The sequence below is a fragment of the Callionymus lyra genome, chromosome 15 (assembly GCF_982586985.1).
Source record: "Callionymus lyra chromosome 15, fCalLyr1.hap1.1, whole genome shotgun sequence".
Classification (NCBI taxonomy): domain Eukaryota; kingdom Metazoa; phylum Chordata; class Actinopteri; order Syngnathiformes; family Callionymidae; genus Callionymus; species Callionymus lyra.
Window position 1 is genome coordinate 9,068,250 of NC_141832.1, and position 25,435 is coordinate 9,093,684.

General features: G+C 42.4%; 2 protein-coding genes across 6 annotated transcripts; both read left to right on the forward strand.

The window, feature by feature from the left end:
- The first annotated feature begins 116 nt into the window (after positions 1-116).
- Positions 117-5,596, forward strand: LOC148064810 (cysteine protease atg4da-like). 2 transcript variants are annotated; one of them, XM_087809416.1, is made up of 11 exons: positions 117-219; positions 702-945; positions 1,032-1,115; positions 1,184-1,357; positions 2,217-2,526; positions 2,591-2,655; positions 3,444-3,565; positions 3,629-3,707; positions 3,772-3,848; positions 4,831-4,950; positions 5,006-5,596. In XM_087809416.1, exons 1-11 carry the CDS (start codon positions 214-216, stop codon positions 5,165-5,167), a joined length of 1,443 nt encoding a protein of 480 aa, XP_087665542.1. In that variant the 5' UTR covers positions 117-213; the 3' UTR covers positions 5,168-5,596. The 2 variants fall into 2 exon arrangements, with proteins under 2 accessions (XP_087665542.1, XP_087665544.1); XM_087809418.1 differs by having other exon boundaries at positions 122-219; positions 705-945.
- A 2,335-nt stretch (positions 5,597-7,931) lies between these two features.
- Positions 7,932-24,351, forward strand: smarca4a (SWI/SNF related BAF chromatin remodeling complex subunit ATPase 4a). Of its 4 annotated transcripts, none has more exons than XM_087810173.1 (32): positions 7,932-8,026; positions 9,638-9,901; positions 9,978-10,110; positions 10,639-11,085; positions 11,194-11,289; positions 11,353-11,608; positions 12,268-12,394; positions 12,474-12,647; positions 12,717-12,890; positions 12,950-13,120; positions 13,839-13,889; positions 14,306-14,436; positions 14,500-14,563; positions 14,629-14,735; positions 15,848-15,995; positions 16,054-16,217; positions 16,284-16,350; positions 16,427-16,537; positions 17,405-17,647; positions 17,717-17,938; positions 18,018-18,104; positions 18,181-18,227; positions 18,579-18,745; positions 18,814-18,977; positions 19,055-19,321; positions 20,326-20,403; positions 20,475-20,693; positions 21,446-21,705; positions 21,780-21,888; positions 21,966-22,200; positions 23,698-23,837; positions 23,910-24,351. In XM_087810173.1, the coding sequence occupies exons 2-32, from the start codon at positions 9,680-9,682 to the stop codon at positions 23,940-23,942; spliced, it is 4,914 nt and encodes a 1,637-aa protein (XP_087666299.1). In that variant the 5' UTR covers positions 7,932-8,026; positions 9,638-9,679; the 3' UTR covers positions 23,943-24,351. The 4 variants fall into 4 exon arrangements, with proteins under 4 accessions (XP_087666299.1, XP_087666301.1, XP_087666300.1 ...); XM_087810175.1 differs by having other exon boundaries at positions 14,632-14,735; XM_087810174.1 differs by having other exon boundaries at positions 13,842-13,889.
- Positions 24,352-25,435: the final 1,084 nt, after the last annotated feature.

The following is a 25,435-nucleotide window of genomic DNA, read 5'->3' on the forward strand; positions in this document are numbered from 1 at the left end:
GTGAAAATAACGTGCGTGTCAATATAACCCACTCTGATTGGACAATATGAACCAATCACTTCGACCCGCAGGGTGGGGGATAGTTTTGGGCCAATCACAGCGTAGTGACGTCACTCGGCTAATATAAACAGGAAGTAATGAAGTCGTTCTTCAACTCCGGAAGCTTTTAAACGGATTTTATTCTTTTCTTTTCCGCAACATGAGCATTTTCTCATGAAGGTAAATTCAGTTATCTTTTGTATTTTATCTTTAAATGAATTACAGCGAGTTTAAAGGCTCGTAGTTTAGTGAATCTCGACAGCTGTTGACTACACAGAGTTAGCATCACTGGAGGTTAAACTAGTTTTGCTTTCAAGTTACTACTTATACGTCCTTGTATTAGCTTGAAAGGGCATTTATTTTTATATATAATGTGTCAAAAGTGTGTTTTAGTCTCATACTATCGTTTAAATATTTTTAGCTAACTCATAATCTACAGTATAAACGAGTTTATGCCTTTATATGCGTGAGATACAAATGTTTGTTCGTCTTTATGTCATTTTACTTCATAGACTGTCATTTTTATTATTAACTCTAGCACAAAGAGATGCTTATAACTGGTAATTATACGGTAAAGTCAAGTGTGAATCCACGTGACTCTACGAATCTTGATATTTTATGATAAAACGTCACATAACATTGACCCTCGTGATGCCTCGCAGCAGCTATGGCCCTACGGAGAGTTTCTTCACAGCCAGTTCTGGTCGAATTCTGCTGCGATGAACCCGAGCACCTCCGGCGCCTCCCCGGAGGACCAGTCCTCCGACGAGGACCACCTGGACGACTGGCTGTACCTCTCCTCGTCCAGCGTGCAGTCGCCCGAGGCCGGCCGGGACCAGTCGGAGGCTCAGGACGGAAGTAAACTCAGGTCCAGGTTCCTGTCGGCGTGGAACAGCGTCAAATACGGTGCGTTGTTCGAGACAATAGCGGGACGGTTTGATCCTGTCACCGGTTAATCCCATCAAGGCGTGACGAGTCTCTCTGATTCCCAGGCTGGACCTTCAAGCAGAGGTCTCACTTCAGCAAAAGCTCTCCCGTCGTCATGCTGGGGAACTCGTACGACCTCAAGGATCCGAGTGAGAGACGAAGTCTTTCGAAGATGAAATTGTGACCGAGACTGATTTTTTTTGTCTTTTTCTTTCAGGCGGGAGAGATTGTTTTCATCGCTGCTTCGAGTCCCTGCTGTGGTTGACCTACAGGAGAGGTTTCTCTCCACTGGTGGGCTCCGGTCTGACCAGCGACAGCGGCTGGGGTTGTCTCTTACGCACCGGGCAGATGATGCTGGCGCAGGCGCTGCTTCTGCACCTGATGCCACAAGGTGACGACAAACTTTAGACTCTCTGAACACGAGTCACTGTTTGAAAAGATAAATCCTCAGCAGTGAAGGTTTTGAATACAACTTTATTGGATTATGAACGTGAGTCACACACAGCAGAATAGTTTCCTCAAACCCTCCTTTTTAACTCGGTTGTTAACCCTAAGAAATCCGTGAGCAAAACCAAAAAATTCCCTATAAAAAGTATGTAATGTATAACAATGTAATGTTTCTAAAAATGCAACAAATTCCAGGTAACAGTCGACAAGTTCCAAGAAAATGTGATTTTCCGAAGCCTTAATAATCTAGATAAACACTTTTTTTTTGGATGTTTTTAATAAAAACTATTATTATTCCTAAAAATGGATATTAAAAACTAAACACAAAACCAAAGTTCAGGCAATGAATAACAAATTCGATTTTCTAAAAATAAAAATAACAGACACTTTTTATTTTTTTTATTTTTTATCTTAAATATTAACGATTCTGAAAAATTGATAAACATGCTGCAAAAGCAAAGATTAGGTAACGTTGGACATTTTGAATAAAAAGTGTCTCAAGAATTTTGGTGAAAAAAAATTAAATTGATGAATTGAAAAATTCTTGAAAAATGCCCCAAAATGAATGTTTTTAAATGGATTAAGTGAGGAGTTCAGGTCAATGTTTCGTAACTGTTCACAAACAAACATCCAGAGAATCTACTCAAGGTTGCTCAGGTTAAGGGAGGAGGCCCCGGGGCGAACCTAGATCACTATGACTCGACGTAGTATTTCAGCAGCGACGAACGATGTTCCTAGAAAGACAGACATCTGGACTTCTTTGCCCCGCCTGCTGCCTCTGTGACCTTAGCTTCCTCTCTCAGGCTGGAGCTGGTCGGCGTGTCACCACGTGGTGAAGGACGACATGGATCTGCCCGAGCGTCGCCCTCAGGCGTCCATCAGCAGCTACGCACAGAGTTTCAGAAGCAAAGGAAGCGGAGGAAAGAGTCGGACGCTGAGCCTGGGTTCTCTGCTGGACAGTCGCATGGAGTCCACGCACAGGAGGACCGTGTCCTGGTTCGCCGATCGTCCCGCGGCGCCGTTCGGGATCCACCAGCTGGTGGAGTTGGGCCGGAGCTCGGGGAAGAAGGCGGGCGACTGGTACGGACCGTCCATCGTGGCACACATCCTGGAGTGAGTCGACATAAAACCCTCGTCACAAGTGTGGATTGGTGTTTTAAAGATTCTTCTCGTCCAGAAAAGCTGTGTCGACGTCGGTCGATCTTCCCAATCTGGTCGTCTACGTCGCCCAGGACTGCACTAGTGAGTCTCGTTTGAAGTAAATCAGTGCCAGCGCTATTTAATTTAACATTTTAAATGTTGAAACTTTAATTTTTTCTATTTAAATGTTGTTGTTCTTTTTAACCTTTATTCTGTCTCTGGGTCAAGGTGACCCGGAGGCTCAAAACCAAATGATACCTCAATTACATTTATTTCCGGGCCTCCCGGGTCACCTTGACCCAGAGACTGCACAAAGGTTAAGCATTGATTTTTATTTTATTTTTTTAAATAATTAAATTCAATAATTTCTATATCGATTTTTCAAAATTATCTACTCAAAAATATTATTATTTTTTTTACGAAGAGTTTGATATTTTTATTTCCAATAATAACAATGAAAAAAAAAAGTTTTAATCGCCTGCGCGTCACATGATTGGCTGAAAGTTTGATCGAGTAGCTCGGTGATCTATTGGCTTTGTCTGGCGTCACTATTATACCAACATTTTAAATTGAATTTAAAAGGCTACGGATTCAACAATATTAAATATATATCATTTATTTTTGCATAATTAGAAAAAGAATATAAATCTATATGTGTAAAAATAAAAAAATGAATAATTTTGAAAAATTTTATTTAAAAAAAACGATTCAACCTTTCAATATAGAAATTATTAAATGAAATGATTCATTAAAATAATAACAACATTTCGTTTAAAAAGTTTCAACATTTAAAACGTTAGATTAGTAAGTAATAGTTATTTGTAAAGATAATATATTCAACTTTATTCTGGTGTCACTTCCATACGTTTGCTTCACTCCGTCTCTGTCAGTCTACACAGGAGACGTGAGGAGAGCCTGTGAAAGACCCTCGTCATGGAGGTCCGTCGTCCTCCTGGTTCCAGTCCGTCTGGGGGGTCACGAGCTCAACCCGGCCTACGTCGCCTGCGTCAAAGTAGCCCGTCCTCGTTCTTACGCCCGACTTCTGTTCGACTCACATCCTCTGTTGTTGCCGTAGAGACTCTTGAAGCTGCGCTGCTGCATCGGGATCATCGGAGGGAAACCCAAACACTCCTTGTTCTTCGTCGGTTTCCAAGGTAACGCCGGTTTTTAAAATCCCCTCACAGCGCCCTCTGGAGGTCATTGCTCTGTTGGTCTCAGGCGACAACCTGCTGTACTTGGACCCGCACTACTGCCAGCCCACCGTGGACACCACCAAGGACGGCTTTCCACTGGAGGTGTGAGGAACATCAGTGGCATCACAATATTGAGTAGTTGAATATAGCATATCAAATGCTTAATCTTTGGATTTTTGGATTATTTATTTTTAATAATTAATTCAATAACTTCATTATTTAATGGTAGAAGTTTTTTTGGTCATAGTTTAATATTTTAATTTCAATAATTCAAACATATATTTTCTAAATTCAATATTTTGTCGTTTAGCCTTTTAAATTCAATATATGTTGGTATAATAGTGTCACCGGACAAAACCAATAGAGCACCGAGCTGTGCGATCAAAGCAATTGATTTAAAATCATTATTATTTTTTATTATTATTATTGTAAATAAAAATATTAAACGCTCTGTTAAAAAAAAAAAAAAAAAATATTATATATATATATTATATATGTTTTTTTTTTATATATATATATATAAAAATAATGAATATAATTATTTAGATAAAATTCAATAAATTAAAAATCAATAATTAACCTTTGTGCTAAATTCAATCGTTTTTAATTCATAGTCTTTTAAATTCAATATTAAAATTGCCAGCAGACAAAACCAAAAGAGTATGTAGCTAATGGGCTTCTACGTGATCACGTGATCGTCTCCGTGTCGCATGATTGGCTGAAGTTCAATCAAGTAGCTCGGTGCTCCATTGGTATGGTCTGTTATTACACCAACATTATAATATTTAATTTAAAGGGCTCTGAATTTAAAAAATATTTAGGTTCGGAAGTTTATTTTTGAAATATTGGAATTAATATATAAAATTCTACATGTAATAAAAAAAACTTTGACAACATACAAATATTTAAATTTAATTTTTTACCAAATACACAAAATAATGTTTTAATAGAGATACATTTGAATAAAATAGTTAAATATTTAAACATTTCAATAAGAAGATGTTAAATTCCACTATTTAATATTCTGGTGATATACAGGACCGAGTTCTAAGATCTGACCTCGACCCTTTATCCCCTCCTCAAGTCCTTCCACTGCAAACACCCCCGGAAGTTGCCGGTCTCCCGCATGGACCCCAGCTGCACCATCGGCTTCTACGCCAAAGGCCGGCGAGACTTCGAGTCGCTCTGCAGATCCGTCAGCGAGGTGAGCGAAGACACACCCGCTCGTTGAGCAGAAGAAAACTAACGTGTCCCCTCAGGCCGTGTCCACCTCCGCGGAGACGTACCCCATGTTCACCTTCATCGACGGATTCAGCCAGGAGGGCGGCCCCCACGCCGCGCCCTCCAACGTCACCCACATCCATAGAGGGCGCCGGAGAGTTGACACGTGCGACAGCCTGGACGAGTTTGTTCTGCTGTGACCCGGCGATCTTTACACTACTGCTGTTTTTATGACTCTTTATTGAGACAGACTCTACCTCTAACCTTAGACCCCCCCCCCACCCCCCCCTCCTGCTGTTATGAAGGCTCCACCAAAGAGGTTTTTCCAGAGGTCATGCTGGACCACTTGCCTGGTCATGTGATGAACCACGAGGTGGAAACGTGTGACCTGCAGCTCAAGACTACTGGACGTTTGTTCTCACAATCATGAAGAGTTTCTCTCATGTTAGTTTCATCTCCTGTAGTTCAGAGTATTTATATTTATCTCTTTTATCTACAACTGTTCAGCTCTTGTCAGCTTTAATGTCCTGTGACACAAAAAAATGTATGTTTTTTTTCCATGTTTGTTGACAATCATAACATTGTAGGAAGATGAAGAAAACTGACAATAAATCCCATAATTTATGCCATTTATTTTTTACAATATTATCTCTTGAACTGTTTTTTTTAGTCTCAAAAATGAGAATAAATTGTACCTTTGCTGCCATTTTTTCTATATTTTGACAATATTATCTTTTAACAAACTTTATTTTGTATTGAAAAAATATTTAGTACATGTTTCGTGTTTATCTACTAGTTTCCTCTTTAATTCACGTATCTAACAATAGTTTTGTTCATGATTTTCCACATTTCGTTCACTTAGTTAGGACTTTAAAGAAAACTTTATTTATAATAAAATCAGTGACGTTGAACGTTCACGTTCACATGAAAACATTTAATCAATTTTTTTTTCTAATTCTTGTCGACCGATGAAACCGTAATTTTAGCTTTTTAAAATCTCGTTACTGCTTCCATTTTTGTTTTTAGCAATAATATAGTTTAAAAAACTGCATTTGTTTTCGCTTATAATTGAATATAAGTTATTTAGTTGTTTACTGCAGTTTCACCTCTTAGTTTTATTTTATTCATCCACAAGTTTCCTGCTTGATGCGATAGTACTTAAAAACTTTATTTAAAAACATCAATAAGATTAAATTTATAATAAAATCAAATTAACACTTTTGTCTTCATTAAATGAATGAAGAAAACATTGATTTAAAAAATATATATATATTAGTATCAAAATCCAAAAGCTTTTATTGCGAGTCCTTGTTATGGTGATGACGAGAATAAAAAAGTTAAAAAGAATGAAATAAATATAAATAAATAAAATAAAACCTGTTGATTAATAAAACACTATGTTTTTTAAGGGACGTTACATGAAGTGAAATATAAAATCAATTAAAAAAATTAAGTCAGCAAATAATTTAACAATATTTAATACATATCTTGACTTTAAGTAATGAAATTAGTGAATATTTATTTAGAAGAATTGTCAGTATTTTTTATTCATAACTCGAAATATTTTATTGACAATGGTTGTTTTTTTTAATATACTGACGACAGTTGAAATAAAATAAAATAAATAAAATACAATTAATTTTTCAGGGACGTTACATCGAGTGGCATATCAAATAAATGAATAATACTTAAAAACTTTATTTAAAAATATCAATAAGATCAAATTAATAATAAAATCCAATTAACACTTTAGTCTTCATGAAAATAATGAAGAAAACATTGATTTAAAAAATATATATATTTTAGAATCAAAATCCAAAAGCTTTTATTGTGAGTGTTTCCTTGTTATGTTGATGACAAGAATAAAATAGATAAAAAGAATGAAATAAATATAAATAAAACCTGTTGATTAATAAATCACTATTTTTATTAAGGGACGTTACATTAAGTGAAATATAAAATCAATTTTAAAAATTAAGTTAGCAAATCATTTAATAACATTAAATACATATCTTGACTTAAAGTTATGAAAATAGTGAATATTTATTTAAAATAATTGTCGGTATTTTTTATTCATAACTCGAAATTTTTTATTGACAATGTTTTTTTTTTAAATATAAGGTAAGGTAGAACTTTATTTATTTATAAAAAAAATGTTTATATATTAATATATAATATAATATAAGAAGTAATATATATAATATATTTATATATATAAATATTTTTATAAAGTGACGAAAGTTGAAATAAAATGAAATTAATAAAATACAATTCATTTTTCAGGGACGTTACAGCGAGTGGCATATCAAATAAAATGAATAATATTTAAATAAATTACATTAAAATATATTTATGATCCGGTCAAAAAAAAAAAAAAGTTAAATACATATATTGACTTTAAGTAATGAAAATAGTAAATATTTATTTAAAATAATTGTCAGTATTTTTCATTCATAACTCGAATTATTTTATTGCCAATGTTTTTTGTTTTTTTTTTATATAGTGACGAAAGTTGAAATAAAATGAGATTAATAAAAATACAATTCATTTTTCGGGTTATATCGAGTGGCATATAAAATAAATTAATAATATTTAAATAAATTACATTAAAATATATTTATGATCCAGTCAAAAAATAATAAAGTTAAATACATATATTGATGTTTTTATTGCACAATAAAAGGCGCTTTGATGTGTGTTAAAGCGGAAATACTTTTTTTTAATTCCATCATCAAACATTGTTTTCACGATAAAGTTGAAGAAAACAAATGTAAAAAACAATCTTTATTTATTGTTTCTCAGTGTCGCGTTGAAAAAAGTGATATTGAAGGAATAGATTTAAAAGATAAATGGAGTTTATTGTTCTTTCCGTGCGTCGCGCTGCTACCATCCCCCCACTGACGCGTCGCTAGGGGGCGCTGTAGACGCGGTGGACGGACAGGGGGGGGGAGTCGAAGGAAAAAAACCAACCGGGCAGGTCTTTGTTTCTGGAGGAAGGAAAAAAACCGAGAGACGCTGCGACCGGCGAGTTTACCAAACATCACCTTCTCACCGCTTCGGTAAGTTCGAGCGTCGCTTCCCGCGGCTCCACCGCGACGGTTCTCGGCGCGTTTTCTTCGCGGTGTTTCTTCGCTGTTTGTCGGTGTTTCTCTCGGCGGCGCTGAGGCGCTTCACGGCTGCGCCTGAGACTCGATGAATGAAATGTGTTTTTTTTTTTGGAACGAGAGCGAAGCGACGCTGCGAGCCAAGGGTACGGGAGGCGCCGTGGATCAATCGTCCTCGGCGGAGAAGATGCTTCAACTTTTTATCCTCCACCGGGTTTTTATTTATTTTTTCTTCTCCTCCCTGCGTCTCGTCGGCCCCGGGAGGAGCGTGGCCGGCTCGGCTAGCCACACTAGCCCCGTTAGCATGCTAACTGTTTCTTTCCAGCGATCGCAAGTCGTCGTCCGTCGATATTCCGGTTGTTTCCGTCCGTTCGAGCGTCTGTTTTACTTTCTTTAAAGTACGTTAACTTCACTAAAAACTCCGTAAAAGTGATTTAAAGTACTTTCGCCGTCCGTGCGAGATGTTAGCCCCCAGGAGCGAACCAGGCCATGCTAACGGTAGCGACACCGAACGGTAAAAAGTATTAAAAATACAATATTTATTTCAGCACAACATGATTGGAATAAATCTAAATGAATATTTATGATATTTACTTTACTCTAGTCCGAGTTTTCTTGTTATTTAATTCGTTGTTTTGACCTCCAGATTGAATTGTTATTTAAACATTCTATTCAACGTTTTTTGTTATTGTCCTTGAAATGTGTTTATAAATTATACTTTAATGCTGTGAGTTACTTTAAGTGTTAAATATAATGTATTTTAATGTATGTAAACATATGTCAGTTTCCCTCCAAAGATATTGACGTGTTGTGATGTCACAGATTTTATTACAAATCAAAATGTATCTTTGTTTTTAGTAGTATTTCAATAACTATGAGTTATTTTACCTAATGTTTGTTTATTAATCGCACAAAAACAAGCATTTTTCTATGATTTATCAGGATTTAATTGTCGATAAACATCTCAATGTTTACAAAAAGTAAAGGGTAATGTTTATTCTCTGGTTTTGTTCACAACACTGGCTATTGTTACTTGATCCGATTTATTCATATTTGCAATGCTTTGACTTTGATATTGTGATTTATTTAACAAATAAAACAGTTGTAATATGAGGTTGTACTATTGTGTTGTCATTAGTTCTCTAGGTTGTATTTTAAATAACGAATTTCTTCCTCATAAATGAATAATATCCACATGAATGTGTAAAATAACTATTAAAATAAAAGTAAGTAAGTCATTTTTATTTGGCGCTTTTCCAGACCAGGGTCACAAAGCGCTTAAACAATCAAAACAATATTCAATAAAGTATATACTTTAAAGGTCAAGATAATACTGAGAACACATAGAGATATTAAGTCGTACGTTTAAACTGGTTCTCAACACCTGTTATTTAGATTTTCGTCAGGATATTATCAGTGTTTACTACACGAGCTGTCACTCATGTCAAGACTCATGATCCTTGTTAAGTCACTCACCTCTGAAGGTCTTTTTGAGTTGAACCCAGTATGTTGAGCTGAGACAGGGTCTCGACAGACGCCCATAAGTTTGATCTTCTGGCTCCACAGGGGCGTCTATTGCTGCCACACATTCCCAGCTCCCCCTGCGAGATGTCCACCCCGGACCCTCCGATGGGAGGGACGCCTCGGCCTGGTCCCTCCCCAGGACCAGGGCCATCTCCAGGAGGCATGATGGGTCCGAGCCCGGGTCCTTCCCCTGGCTCGGCCCATAGCATGATGGGGCCTAGTCCCGGACCTCCTGCATCAGGACACCAGCACCCTCCACAGGGACCCTCAGGATACCCTCAGGACAACATGCACCAGATGCACAAAGTAAAAAATACTTGGACCAACACGCGGCGCGGTTGATGCACAACAAGTGTTTGACAATTTGTTTGACCTCTTGCAGCCAATGGAAGCCATGCACGAGAAAGGAATGTCGGATGACCCTCGGTATGGACAGATGAAGGGCATGGCCATGAGACCGGGCGGCCATCCAGGGATGGGTCCTCCTCCGAGTCCCATGGACCAACATTCTCAAGGTAGTTTATTTAACTTATTTCACTATAAAGTATTTGTTCTGTCTGAGCGAGTGTTTGAAGTCACTGTACGGCGACATGTTGATGCGACAAGAGATGTCGGGAAGAGTTTAAGTGAAGCTCACTCCCTTTGAGGCACAACACGTATATTGTTTGAAAGTTTTTTTTTTAATATATAGCTTCTCACTTTCTTGACAAATTGAATCTCCTCTAAAGGACCTTGAAATAATATTTTAAATGGGTAACAAATTGGACTTTGAAGTGATTAAAATCAGTCGTTTTAAAACCCGATGGAATCCAGGGTGAAGGACGCTTCACTCCATGAGCACGAGGTGTGTGTGTGTGTGTGTGTGTGTGTGTGTGTGTTAGCGGGAAAACTCATCCGTCCGGTTTCTCCTCTTGAGTCGCTCGGCTGTTGTTTGTCAAGTGTCTGGCTGGACGAGACGACGGCACGTTTGTCGTTTAAATCTGATTCTATCTGTCGATCATGTTCATACTGTCCCTCGGGTTTTAAGTTTACCTTCTCCTCAGGTTACCCGTCGCCACTGGGGGGCTCCGAGCACGCCCCCAGCCCTGTCCCCGCCAACGGCCCCCCCTCCGGACCCATGATGCCCGGGGGCCCGCCGGGCCCCGCTTCGGGCCCCATGGAGGCCAGCGCAGACCCCAGCCAGGGGATGGTCCAACCGAACCGCGCGGGACCCCAACAGGGTCCTGGCGGGGCGGCGGGAGGAGGACCCGTGGGCCCCGGGGGACCAACGCCTTTCAACCAGAACCAGTTGCATCAACTCCGGGCCCAGATCATGGCCTACAAGATGCTGGCCCGCAGCCAGGCGCTGCCCGAGCACCTGCAGATGGCCGTGCAGGGGAAGCGGCCCATGCCGGGGATGCAACCGCAGCCGCCCATGACCAACATGCCCCCTTCTTCTGGACCTGGAGCCGGGCCAGGACCAGCTCAGGCCAACTACAACAGACCTCATGGTGGGCTTTATGATGATCCTTAGTTTTACTACAAAAGTCATTGATCGGCCATAACATTATGACCACTTTTCTATCATTATCAGCTGTTGTTAATATGCTCTTTTCCAGGCATGGTTGGACCCAACATGCCACCTCCTGGACCTGGAGTCCCCCCTGGTATGCAGGGTCAGCCCACTAACGGGCCTCCGAAGCCCTGGCCTGAAGGTGCGTTTGTCCGTCAAGGCGTTTTGTCCGACCCGACCACTCACCCTCTTCCGACTCCTCCAGGACCCATGGTGAACGCTGCTGCTCCCTCCAACCCTCCTCAGAAGCTGATCCCTCCTCAGCCCACCGGGAGACCCTCGCCTGCTCCTCCGTCAGTGCCGCCGGCCGCCTCCCCGGTGATGCCCCCTCAGACTCAGTCACCGGGGCAGCCGGCTCAGCCCCCGCCCATGATGCTGCACCAGAAGCAGAACCGAATTACTCCCATCCAAAAACCTCGTGGGCTGGACCCAGTGGAGATCCTCCAGGAGAGAGAGTACAGGTGAGAAGAGCGACGTCCATTTCTCTTTAATGTCACATGTGGTTCACAAGTAGTAGGGCTGGGTAAAAATGGATTAAATCGATTTGATTTAAATATTTAAGTATCGATTAATGGCGCACATTATTGACACGTTTATGTCGGGTTGAAGCTCACAAGGCTGCATACATGTGCGTCATGACTAGCTTTAAAGTTAGCATCCGACAACAAGTGGTCTGTGACGAAACATACCAAACTAAGTACTTCACCGGTGGATTTATCTACAAACTACCAGGATAACGGGCGTTAAATTTACACCCATTCTTGGTAGATAAAAAAAACAAAGGCTTCAAGCGGCTCGTTCATGTGCTCGGACTCCTACGTCGTGGTGTAAACATCTGATGGAAAACGATTCTTCCCAGCGTGAATGAACATCACAGTCATGATTATATGTGACACATGTAATCGATTCCATATTCTTAAACAAGAATCTCACAAAGTGAGAATAAAGTCAAAGGACTCGACTAAAGGGCAAAGCATGCGTGAAGTAGAACTATTATTTAAAGTGAGCAGAAAACCCTAAAGGATATTGTTACAGAGTTGATTTTTTCAAGAGCAGTTTCTGAATCGGAATTAAACGGTTCAATGGATACATAGATGATGAGTTTTTTTTCTTCTTCCAGGCTGCAGGCCCGTATTGCTCACCGAATCCAGGAGCTGGAGAACCTGCCGGGCTCTTTAGCTGGAGACCTGCGCACCAAAGCCACAATAGAGCTCAAGGCCCTGCGGCTGCTCAACTTCCAGAGACAGGTGAGACCGGAGTCGTCCTAGAAAGCGATGTGGAGCTGGTTAAGGTGTGTTACAAAGATCTAAACTATCGCGTCCACAGTTGCGTCAGGAGGTCGTGGTCTGCATGCGCCGGGACACGGCTTTGGAAACCGCTCTCAACGCCAAAGCCTACAAGCGCAGCAAACGTCAGTCTCTGCGCGAAGCTCGCATCACCGAGAAACTTGAGAAACAGCAGAAGATCGAGCAGGAACGCAAACGCCGGCAGAAGCACCAGGTAGAGTCGTCGGACCCCTTTTAATTTGAAGCGTGAAGACCTCTGAGACGTGTGTTTGTCGCCCACCAGGAATACCTCAACAGCATCCTGCAGCACGCCAAGGACTTCAAGGAATACCACCGCTCCATCACTGCCAAGATCCAGAAGGCCACCAAAGCCGTCGCCACCTACCACGCCAACACCGAGCGCGAGCAGAAGAAGGAGAACGAGCGGATCGAGAAGGAGCGTATGCGGAGGCTGATGGTGAGTCCCTCGTGCTTCCGTCTCCACGAACTCCAGCCTGACGCCTCTTCCTCCCTCAGGCCGAAGATGAGGAGGGTTACCGTAAACTCATCGACCAGAAGAAAGACAAGCGTCTGGCCTACCTGCTGCAGCAGACGGACGAGTACGTGGCCAACCTCACCGAGCTGGTGCGAGCGCATAAAGCGGTGCAGGCTCTCAAAGAGAAGAAGAAGAAGAAGAAGAAAAAGAAGGTGAGTTCCTTCAAGAAACATCTCAAGACATTTTTATTCGTGCAGGCTCTTCCTTAGTTTGCTGAGACTCCTGTGTTTGTCTCTGTGGTGTCTTGACCTTTTAAGTTTCTTATGTATTGTTGTGATTGTTTATGCGCTTCGTGACCCTGGTCTGGAAAAGCGCTTTACAAATATAAATTACTTATGTTCACAAAGATGCACATGAGGGACTCAAAGCCTGGCCAGTCATTTAATGTTGTCGTCTCTAAATGTATACGTACATTAATGTTCATATTGATATGGTCACCTTTAAAGAGTGGCTTTCTCAGACCAGGGTCACAAAGCGCTTTAACAATCAAAAACAATACACAGTTAAAATATATCCTTTAAAAGGCCAAGACACATAAGACAAACCAAAAAAGTCTGGCCATGAATAGATCTGAAAGTAAGAACCAGCATTTTAAAATTGATCCTGAAAGAAACAGGCAGCCAATGCAGCGGGAAATGTAAGTTCTCCTACCAGAGCAGCTCAGAATTTAATATTAACTCAAGGTGGAGAGATAAGATAAGATATTGACAACAATTGTACAGAAGCTTTCAATTACACTAAAAACTGATGAAGAAGGAAAATAATTATATGGGATTTTGACAGTTTCTTATTATTCTTTTTTTTACGTCAAAAATATTTGGCCCCTTTTCTGAGTTTGAAAGATGTTCACAAGTTGTGTTATTCTTGCAGAAGCCTGAGCCTACTGAAGGTGGCGCCGCTGCTCTTGGACCTGACGGAGAGGTGAGGAAATCAACTGTTTTTTTGGTGTTTTTTCCATAATATTTTAATAGCATTTTATTATAGATGTCGATTTATAAATGACATTATTACAGAGAAAGTTGAACAACTGACTTAAGATCCATCAACTCTATATATTAAAGGAAAATAAACAAAAAAATATATATATAATATATAGTTTCTTCACATTTGTACAGTTTTCCCCAACCCCTGTCAAACAGTTCTTCCTTTGATTTAAGTCTATATTTTGACAAGGACATAATCAGGTCTCTGAACCGATCAACTCTTGCTTTGTAAAATCTTTTTATACATTTCAGCCACTTTTAACGATTAGAAAAAAACCTTCCACTATGACTTAATTTACACCTGAACCTGTGAAGCGAGGCTTGAAAACTGAGACGTCTTTGTGTCGCCGGCAGCCTCTGGACGAGACCAGTCAGATGAGCGACCTCCCGGTCAAGGTCATCCACGTGGACAGTGGAAAGATCCTGACCGGGATGGACGCGCCGAAGGCGGGTCAGCTGGACACCTGGCTGGAGATGAACCCAGGGTGAGTTCTTTTTGAGGCCGAGAGCCAAGGGTCCGAGTCTGACCTGCACTCGTGTCCCCGCAGGTATGAAGTAGCTCCTCGCTCGGACAGCGAAGACAGCGGCTCGGAAGAGGAGGAGGACGAGGAGGTACGTCGGAGTCTTTCCCGGTGGTGGAAAATGTGTTTGACCTTGACCTTGGCCTCTTCCCCGAGGAGGAGGACGACGAGCACTCTAAAGGTGCCACCTCACAGACGGAGGAGAAGAAGAAGATCCTGGACCCCGACAGTGTCGACGAGGTGGACGTCCAGCACATCATCGAGTAAGAAGCTGCTAATGTTTTCATCTGATCTTCCATCTGAAATGTCTTTATTCTAAACATCAGAATTTAACATTTAAAATGTTACTTTTTATTATTAGTTTAATTGGAATGTTGTTGGGGGTTTCATTGACTCGCTTGAGATTTAATTATTTGATTCGATCATTTATTAATAAAAAAGGTTCAATTAGTTTTTTCTCTTTTGAATATTTGAATTTCAAGAATCAATATTTTTCATGTTATGGAGTTTTCTATTATATTCTAGTTCCAATTATTCAAACATCAAATTACCAAGTTTAATATCTTTTTATATGGATCCTTTTATATTCAATATAATTACGTTGGTAATACTGCGACCACCAGACAATATTAAGAGTCCAGAGGTACTTTCCTCCAATCATGGTTGACACTAGTTGTTAAATTAAAAAGAAATGTATATAAATATATAAAAAAAACGTCATTTCTTTTACACATTGATATATTAATGCTAGTTATTTAAAAAAAACATTTTCTAAATTGTATATTAAATGCATTTAATCGTAATCTTTTGATAATGTTTGTGTAATAGTGTCACCAGACAAGTACCAAGAGCTACTTGATCCTTCAGCCAATCATGAGACGAGCAGACGATCATGTGACCATGTTGTTGCACCTTGTCTGGTGACACCATTGTACCAACAGTTTTGATATTGAATTTAAAGAGCTACGAAAAAATGTTTAATTTTCTAATTTCTTTAACAAGAATTTGCCAAAAAAAACAACTCATTTAGAAAATGTTCAAATAGTAAATGATTTAGAAAAACTAAACCAATGAAACCTTTCAATTAGTGAATTAAATGGTTTAGAAAAATAATTAAGTCAATAAGAAGTGTGTCAACATTTTAATTAAGGTTAAAATTAAACTTCATAGTCAACAATTATACATTTGTAGAAACAAAACAACTGAGGTTGAGAGACAGGAAGTCGATGGGAATAAGATACTGAAGAGTTTAGTTAAACATCAAATGTGTTCAGTCTTTGACCAAGAGAGTGAAATGATTTTGCCCCTTGACCCCCGATGGAGTCCGATGCCTCGCACTGAAGTATTTGACCGTCTGGATCTCTCCTTCCGTCAGACACGCCAAGCAGGACGTGGACGACGAGTACGGCAACGCAGCCTTCAACCGCGGCCTGCAGTCGTACTATGCCGTCGCTCACGCCGTCACGGAGAAGGTGGACAAGCAGTCGTCGCTGCTGATCAACGGGCAGCTCAAGCAGTACCAGGTAGAGATAGTGATGGTGGGTGTGATGCTGACGGCGGAGCTCATGGTTTCGTGTTCAGGTCAAGGGTCTGGAGTGGCTGGTGTCGCTGTACAACAACAACCTGAACGGCATCCTGGCCGACGAGATGGGTCTGGGGAAGACCATCCAGACCATCGCCCTCATCACCTACCTAATGGAGCTCAAGCGCATCAACGGGCCCTTCCTCATCATCGTCCCTCTCTCGTGAGTGTCCGGTTCCATCAAGTGGTTCCGGATCCAGAACTGAGTCCAACTTGTGTTTTCCTTCAGGACTCTTTCCAACTGGGTGTACGAGTTTGACAAGTGGGCTCCGTCTGTGATCAAGGTCTCCTACAAGGTCAGTCTCCGCCGGTTTCCTCCAGTTCTTTCTGTGGCGGTCGGACTGAAGGTTCTGGTCTCCCGTCCTCCCTCAGGGGTCTCCTCAAGCTCGCCGTGCGTTCGTGCCCCTCCTGCGCAGCGGCAAGTTCAACGTCCTGCTCACCACCTACGAGTACATCATCAAAGATAAGCAAGTGCTGGCCAAGGTGAGGCTTTTTGTTCATTTAAAACGTGTTTATTAGTTTTTGAATGAATATTCGGAATAAGAATATCCAACTATTTGTAAAGAAAAGAAACACGATATTAATAGAGGAATATCTTTATATTTTAATTCTTGTCTTGGATAAAACAAATGGAACATTTTACCATCTTTTTGTGTCTTTGTGGTCATGAATGTCCAGAAAATATTTATTTTCTTTATTAAATGTGTGTAAACTCAGTTTAATTTGTCGTTTCTAAATTGTATTTCTATTCATTAAAAAAAAAAAGAAGTTCTTTTGATTTAACACAAAATGCTAAAGGAGTAACTTTATCATGAATCATGTTTTACAAAGAAGAAAACTTAATAATTTTTAACATTTTCATAATTTTGCTTTTTATTTTATTTTAAATAGTCAATTTCCAAATGTTTGTTTGATTGAATAAACACATTTTATAACGATATAGGAATATACCTTCATTATAGTGACATGTTTTATTCCATGATAAACCTAATACAAAACCTATATTCCTTGATTTTCTGGAACTCCTGTGTTGTTCTCAGTATGATCTTGACCTTTAAAGTGTATATTTATTGAATATTGTTTTGATTGTTTAAGCGCTTTGTGACCCTGGTCTCGAAAAGCGCTATACAAATAAATATTACTTACTTACTTACTATATCACATCCCATAACTTCTGAGCACTTATTCTGTAGTTGAAAAAATGATTTAAAAACATAAATTTTTGATTTAGAAACTGTTACATGAAACTAAATGAGAAATGATTGAAGAGATATTAAAAATGACCTATTAGAAAAGATCAAATTATTAGGATTATTGAGTCGCGTCCCTAATGGAGTGTTTCGGCTGCAGCTCCGCTGGAAGTACATGATCGTGGACGAGGGCCACCGCATGAAGAACCACCACTGTAAGCTGACTCAGGTCTTGAACACGCACTACTTGGCGCCGCGGCGGCTGCTGCTCACCGGGACGCCGCTGCAGAACAAGCTGCCCGAGCTCTGGGCGCTGCTCAACTTCCTGCTGCCCACCATCTTCAAGAGCTGCAGCACCTTCGAGCAGTGGTTCAACGCCCCCTTCGCCATGACCGGGGAGAAGGTCCGTGTAGCCCCCCTTGAAACCCCTCCCGCCTCGAAGTGACCTCTTTTTCTCTCTCTCTCTCTCCAGGTGGACCTGAACGAAGAAGAAACCATCCTCATCATCCGCCGTCTGCACAAGGTGCTGCGGCCGTTCCTGCTGCGCCGCCTCAAGAAGGAGGTGGAGGCTCAGCTGCCCGAGAAGGTGGAGTACGTGATCAAGTGCGACATGTCGGCGCTGCAGAGGGTCCTGTACCGACACATGCAGGCCAAGGGAGTCCTGCTCACCGACGGCTCCGAGAAAGATAAGAAGGTGAGGGGAAAAAAAACGAGCGATGCTCGGAGGAAAGGGACGTCTTGACGACGGCGCTTCTTTTTGTTTTGCCCCGCAGGGTAAAGGTGGCACGAAGACCCTGATGAACACCATCATGCAGCTGAGGAAGATCTGCAACCATCCCTACATGTTCCAGCACATCGAGGTGCGTGTAGTGGCGCGACTCGCCAACAGAGGGCGCCAGAAGATTTGAACTGACGTTTCTCTTCTTCTCCTCGCAGGAGTCTTTCTCTGAGCATCTTGGCTACTCTGGAGGGGTCGTGTCCGGGTACGTGGTCGTATAATCTAAGATATCGAATTATTGAAATTAGAATTTCAACCTCTGTATATAAAAAAGGAGTTTATTTTTTACATTAATACTTTTTCTGAATAATATAATATCTTTGTTAAAAGATTGAATTCCTGTTTTTTAATAAATCAAAAAGAAATTAAATACTTTCAACATGATTTATTTTTTTACATATAGAATTTGATATTCTTATTCCAATAATGTAAAATAATGTTTTTTTTCATTTTATTTGTAGCCTTTGGAATTCAATATAAAAATGAGATATTTTAGCCAATCGTGCGACGCGCAGACGATCATGTGACTCACTCGTCTCTCTCTCTCCACCTGCAGCCCGGACCTGTTCCGCTCCTCCGGCAAGTTCGAGCTGCTGGATCGAATCCTGCCCAAGCTGCGGGCCACGGACCACAAAGTGCTGCTCTTCTGTCAGATGACCACGCTCATGACCATCATGGAGGACTACTTCGCCTACAGGAACTTCAAGTACCTCCGTCTGGACGGTGAGAGTTCGAGACGAGATGGGGGTTTTTGAAGTGGGCGACGACTGAACGAGTTCTTTTCCTCGCAGGAACCACGAAGGCCGAAGACCGAGGGATGCTGCTGAAGACCTTCAACGACCCGGCCTCGGATTTCTTTGTGTTCCTGCTCAGCACCAGGGCCGGAGGTCTGGGTCTGAACCTGCAGTCCGCCGACACGGTCGTCATCTTCGACAGCGACTGGAACCCTCATCAGGTACACGTCGACCCTCCCTCGCCCTCGACCTTTAACCCCCCCCGAGTCTCACCGTTTTGTTCACTTTGATCCCGCAGGACTTGCAGGCCCAGGACCGAGCTCACCGCATCGGGCAGACGAACGAGGTGCGCGTGCTGCGCCTCTGCACCGTCAACAGCGTGGAGGAGAAGATCCTGGCGGCCGCCAAGTACAAGCTGAACGTGGACCAGAAGGTCATCCAGGCCGGCATGTTTGACCAGAAGTCTTCGGGCTGCGAGCGCCGGGCCTTCTTGCAGGCCATCCTGGAGCACGAGGAGCAGGACGAGGCCGGGGCCAGCGGGGGCTGCCGCCCCAAGGGGACGTGGGTGCGTGTGCATCGAAACCGTGCAAACATCTCCCACCCATCCACTGCTGCCTGTGGCTTCTCTCCCACTTTTTCTTTTTCCTTCCTCCTCCTTCTCTTTTCCTTCTCTTCCAGTAAAACTCGTCACATGCTTGGTTTTCCATCCATCTAACTTTCTCTCACAGACCATCTCTGTAGTTCCTCCATCAGTACAGTGAGACACTTGACACATGAAGATGGACACACACTGGACGAGCCCACTTGATGTACCCATGTTTCAGACTAGAATACACACTTAAATTACTTCAGTTTTCACTATAGTATAGAGTATACTTCCCGAGGCTCTTTGGTAAAACTTCCCGACTCTTAGCGGTAAAACTTCCCGACTCTTTGAGGTAAAACTTCCCGACTCTTAGCGGTAAAACTTCCTGACTCTTGGCGGGTAAAACTTCCCGACTGTTAGCGGTAAAACTTCCCGACTCTTGGAGGTAAAACTTCCCGACTCTTAGCGGTAAAACTTCCCGACTCTTGGAGGTAGAACTTCCCGACTCTTGGAGGTAAAACTTCCGGACTCTTGGAGGTAAAACTTCTCGACTCTTGGAGGGTAAAACTTCCCGACCCTTAGCGGTAAAACTTCCCGACTCTTGGCTGTAAAACTTCCCGACTCTTAGCTGTAAAACTTCCCGACTCTTGGCTGTAAAACTTCCCGACTCTTAGCTGTAAAACTTCCCGACTCTTAGCGGTAAAACTTCCCGACTCTTGGAGGATAAGTCTTCCTGACTCTTGGCGCTAAAACTTCCCGACTCTTAGCGGTAAAACTTCCCGACTCTTAGCGGTAAAACTTCCCGACGCTTGGAGGATAAATCTTCCTGACTCTTGGCGCTAAAACTTCCCGACTCTTGGCGGTATAAAACTTCCGGAAGCTTTTCGGTAAAACTTCCCAACTCTGGTGCTCGTCCAGTCTGTGTGCAGCTCCTGCACTGAGCTCCGAAGAATCCACTTGTTGATCAAATGTTTCGTCCGCAGGAGGAAGACGAAGTCCCGGACGATGAGACTGTGAACCAGATGATCGCCAGAAGCGAAGAGGAGTTTGAGCAGTTCATGGTGGATCCCGACTTCCTTCAGCTCCCTCCTGGTTCTCCGGTTCTCCACTAACCGCGTCTCCGTCTATGCAGCGCATGGATCTGGACCGGCGCCGCGAGGAAGCCCGCAACCCCAAGAGGAAGCCGCGTCTGATGGAGGAGGACGACCTGCCCAGCTGGATCCTGAAGGACGACGCCGAGGTGGAGAGGCTGACGTGTGAGGAGGAGGAGGAGAAGTTGTTCGGACGAGGGTCCCGGCAGCGCAAGGAGGTGGACTACAGCGACTCGCTCACGGAGAAGCAGTGGCTCAAGGTGAGATCTTGTCGCTTGAATATGAGAATATCACACGTCTATCAATGATTCTATGTCAGTGGCATCAGAATATTGAATTATTATTGGTTTTATTTTATTATTAAATCATTAAAAAGAGTTCAACCTGTCAAAATAGAAACAAGTGATTTAAAAAGAAAATCATATTTTCGAAGCAAATGCATTTATTTCATACATTTATTTGATATTCTAAATATTACCAGACCGTACTAAAGGAGTACCGAGATACTTGATCAAACCTTTAGCCAATCATGCGTCGCCCAGATGATATGTATTTAATGTATTGTATTTAGAATAAAATTTGTATAAAATATTTTTGAATTAGCTCATCAAAGTGTACTGTTCACTTTGAAAATATTCGATTCTATATTTTAATTATTAAAAAAGAAATCATATGATTGAAAAAAACTATTCAAAAGATAATTCAATATTTTTTAATTGGAAAATGTTTTTTAATTAAAGAAAATGATTAATTAAATAAATTAAAAATAAATTATATATACAAATTATTAAAAAGATCATTAAAATATAGAAATAATGAAATTTAATTATTAATTATAAAAATAAATCCCTCTTTATAGAAATTATTAAATTAAATATTGTAAATAAAATTCAAAGTTTCAACATTTTAAATTAAAGTGAATTTCTATGACACAGTTTTCTGTCTATATCTAAGTCTATAGCTAAACATACACTGATATTTAAATGTGTCAAAAACGTCTTCCTCTCTCCAGGCCATCGAGGACGGGAACCTGGAGGACATGGAGGAGGAGGTCCGCACCAAGAAGACCACCAGGAAGCGCAAGCGGGACCGCGACCACGACGGCCCGTCCACGCCGAGCTCCAGCAGCGGACGCAACCGCGACAAGGACGAGGACGGGAAGAAGACGAAGAAGCGCGGGCGACCTCCTGCCGAGAAGCTGTCGCCCAACCCGGCCTCGCTCACCAAGAAGATGAAGAAGATCGTGGACGCCGTGATAAAGTACAAGGACAGGTGAGGGGGGGTAGTGTAGTGACGGGTGATGGCCAGCAGGGGGAGCTGAACACGTCTCTTGTCTGTCTCTACAGCGTCAATGGAAGACAGCTGAGCGAGGTCTTCATTCAGCTGCCGTCTCGCAAGGAGCTGCCCGAGTACTACGAGCTGATCCGCAAACCCGTGGACTTCAGGAAGATCAAGGTGAGCGTCCTTCAGGGAGACGCTCGTGTTCTATCACAGCTCCACCTTCACCGCCGCTCGCCTCTGTCCCCCCGCAGGAGAGGATCCGGAGCCACAAGTACCGGAGCCTGAACGACCTCGAGAAGGACGTGATGCTCCTCTGCCAGAACGCTCAGACCTTCAACCTGGAGGGCTCGCTGATCTACGAGGACTCCATCGTGCTGCAGTCTGTCTTCACCAGCGTCCGCCAGAAGATCGAGAAGGACGAGGAGAGCGAGGGCGAGGACAGTGAGGAGGAGGAGGAGGATCTGGACGAGGGCTCGGAGTCGGAATGTGAGTCGCAGTCGAGGTTCAACTTTAGTTCCTGAAATACTCGTTAAATACTTGTTAAATATTTAGATACACTTGAATGTTGTTTCTTTTTCACTGCACTGTATCGATAGTATTCATTTTATATTGCGATTACACTTCAAGCCACTAGATGGCAGTAGTCCTTACATCCTCTGCAGTTAAGTGGAACATTGATATCCCGGTGTTATCTGAGGACGAGAGGATACAGTCGACTTCAGCAAAACAAATTTAAGCAGTTACGTCTTTGTCAAGAATCATGTGGTCTGTAAATTCTGCAACACCAGAGTCAAGTACTGGACAATACTACACATATATACTTGTTACTACAGTATCACAACACCAGAGTCAAGTACTGGACAATACTACACATATATACTTGTTACTACACTATTACAACACCAGAGTCAAGTACTAGACAATACTACACATATATACTTGTTACTACAGTATCACAACACCAGAGTCAAGTACTGGACAATACTACACATATATACACAGATATTACAGAGGCGACATAGCTCAGATGGTAGAGTGGTTGCCTGCAGTCCAAAAGGTTGCAGGTTCAATCCCAGCTCCAGACAAGCTTGTGTCGTTGTGTCCCTGAGCAAGACACTTCACCCTGATTGCTCCTGATGGTGAACTTGGCGCAAGTGTGCATGCCTACTCCCATCAGTATGTGTGAATGGTTGAATTTCCCCTCGCGGGACTAATAAGGGATTCTAAAAAAAAAAAAAAAAATAAATAAATATACTTGTTACTACACTATTACAACACCAGAGTCAAGTACTAGACAATACTACACATATATACTTGTTACTACAGTATCACAACACCAGAGTCAAGTACTGGACAATACTACACATATATACTTGTTACTACAGTGTCACAACACCAGAGTCAAGTACTGGACAATACTACACATATATACGTGTTACTACAGTGTCACAACACCAGAGTCAAGTACTGGACAATACTACAGATATATACTTGTTACTACACTATCACAACACCAGAGTCAAGTACTGGACAATACTACACATATATACTTGTTACTACAGTATCACAACACCAGAGTCAAGTACTGGACAATACTACACATATATACGTGTTACTACAGTGTCACAACACCAGAGTCAAGTACTGGACAATACTACACATATATACTTGTTACTACAGTATCACAACACCAGAGTCAAGTACTGGACAATACTACACATATATACTTGTTACTACAGTGTCACAACACCAGAGTCAAGTACTGGACAATACTACACATGTATACTTGTTACTACAGTATCACGATATATCGTATTGATGACCTTGTATCGTGATACGTATCACCAGACTCGGAAACAAACACCGCTATATTGTAGCATCTCTGGTTTGTGTCACAACAAACAATAAAAATGGGGGTCCTGGTTCGGGGCCCCCGGGCCATGACCCACTAGAACCCCCGCTGACCTCCGTGTGCTCCCGCAGCTCGGTCGGTGAAGGTGAAGATCAAGCTGAGCAGGAAGGAAAAGGGCGACCGAGGTAGCAAGGGTCAGAAGCGGCGAGGACGCGGCGCCCGAGCCAAGCCCGTGGTGAGCGACGACGACAGCGACGAGGAGCTGGAAGAGGTGAGTCGGTCGTCACGTCGACCCCTCGAGTCGACCTTCTCTTGACCTCTCTTGTCACCCCTCCCCCCACAGGAGCGCTCGGCCAGCGGCAGCGACGAGGACTGAGGACGCTCCCGAGGATCCACCGTAGTGAGACTAGATTACGTCTAAAGAGTATGAACGACCTCCATATTTAAACTGGTTTTCCCTTGAATAGTCTTTTTTTTTTTTGTTCATTTTTTCCATGTCAGCGGAGACGCTCGAGTTAGTCGACCAAGTTAATATGTGAACGCAGCCGGGGCGGCTCTGTGTTTCTGGAGTGCATGTGCGTCCGTGGCCCACGGACCGGTCTTCGTTATTATCTGTGTAAGTTAAGACTACAAGCGGGGATGGCGGTGCATCCCGACCCGTAGCCCCTCCCTCTGAGGCGGGCGAGTGACGGGGGGGAGGGAGGGAGGGACAGGACCATTTTTCTCGTGTCGTTGTCACTGGATTCCAAAAAAACTACAATAAAGGCATCTCTTAATAAAAACAACTGACGTCACGTGGTTTTATCTTGGTCGCGCTGCAATGCGAGGTCTCACCGGGAGATGGCGGTGTTTGACTTCCAACAACCTTCGTGAATTTTCAAACGTTTTTTGTTTTTTTTTCTTTTTCTACTTCACAACCAGTGACGTCAAACCATAATGTATATCAGTGACGTCACAATATTTAATCGTGTATTTAAAATGTCAATGTTTGGGGAAGAATTAAAGCATCTTTTTTAAATACAAAAAAAAAGAATTTAATTATTTGAAAAATGATATTTAACATGAGGCGGGGGACACCCTGGAAAGCTGTCAACTTTAACACCTCGAATAATAAAAATGTGTGATAACATTTATTTAAAAATAATTATTTCTTCAATATCATTGTAGACCGCCAGGGGGCGCCGTGGCCTCATGTTAAGGGAGGCGGTAGATGAAACAGTCCAGTTTATCTCTGGTTTGATTGACGTTTCCTGTCCGAACCTGCAGAAGCCTCTGATTTATAGTTCATGCTCGGCCTCCTGTCCAGGAGCTCCACTCAAACAACCTGAGACTGTTTACATTCCTGGAGTGTTTTTATGGCCCCGCGGGTTCGTTCCCCACAACACCTCGGCTCGGGGGGAGGGACCAGTAGGACCCCGGCCCGGGTTCTACATGTGACCCATCTGAACAAATACGAGGCAGTTCCTGGAAGTCAAGGTCGGCGCTCCACGCTGAGAGGAAACAAACGTGTTCCCGGGGGGGGCGGAGCTTCAAGACATTCTCGCCTTGATGTTCGGTCCAGTTTCTGACAGGGGGCGCTCCACTCGTCAAAACAAGCCTCTGCTGTCTCCTGGTTTGGCTCTTGAGTGAGGGGACTCCAGACACCGACATGTAGTGTTTGCGGAGAGGAAGTGATGTCATCATTCCTACAGATTCTCGGGTGAAATGAGGTCGGACTGGCTAGACCCGCCGGACTTAAAGAGTCCTCTGAGGAAGTGGCTCTAGACCAGAAGTCTTTCCTCGACTCCCACTCATACCGAGGCCGCCAGAAAAAACTTGCTCGTCCGCTTCAGGGAGAACCTGATTCGACCTCCAGTGGGGGGTCGACGA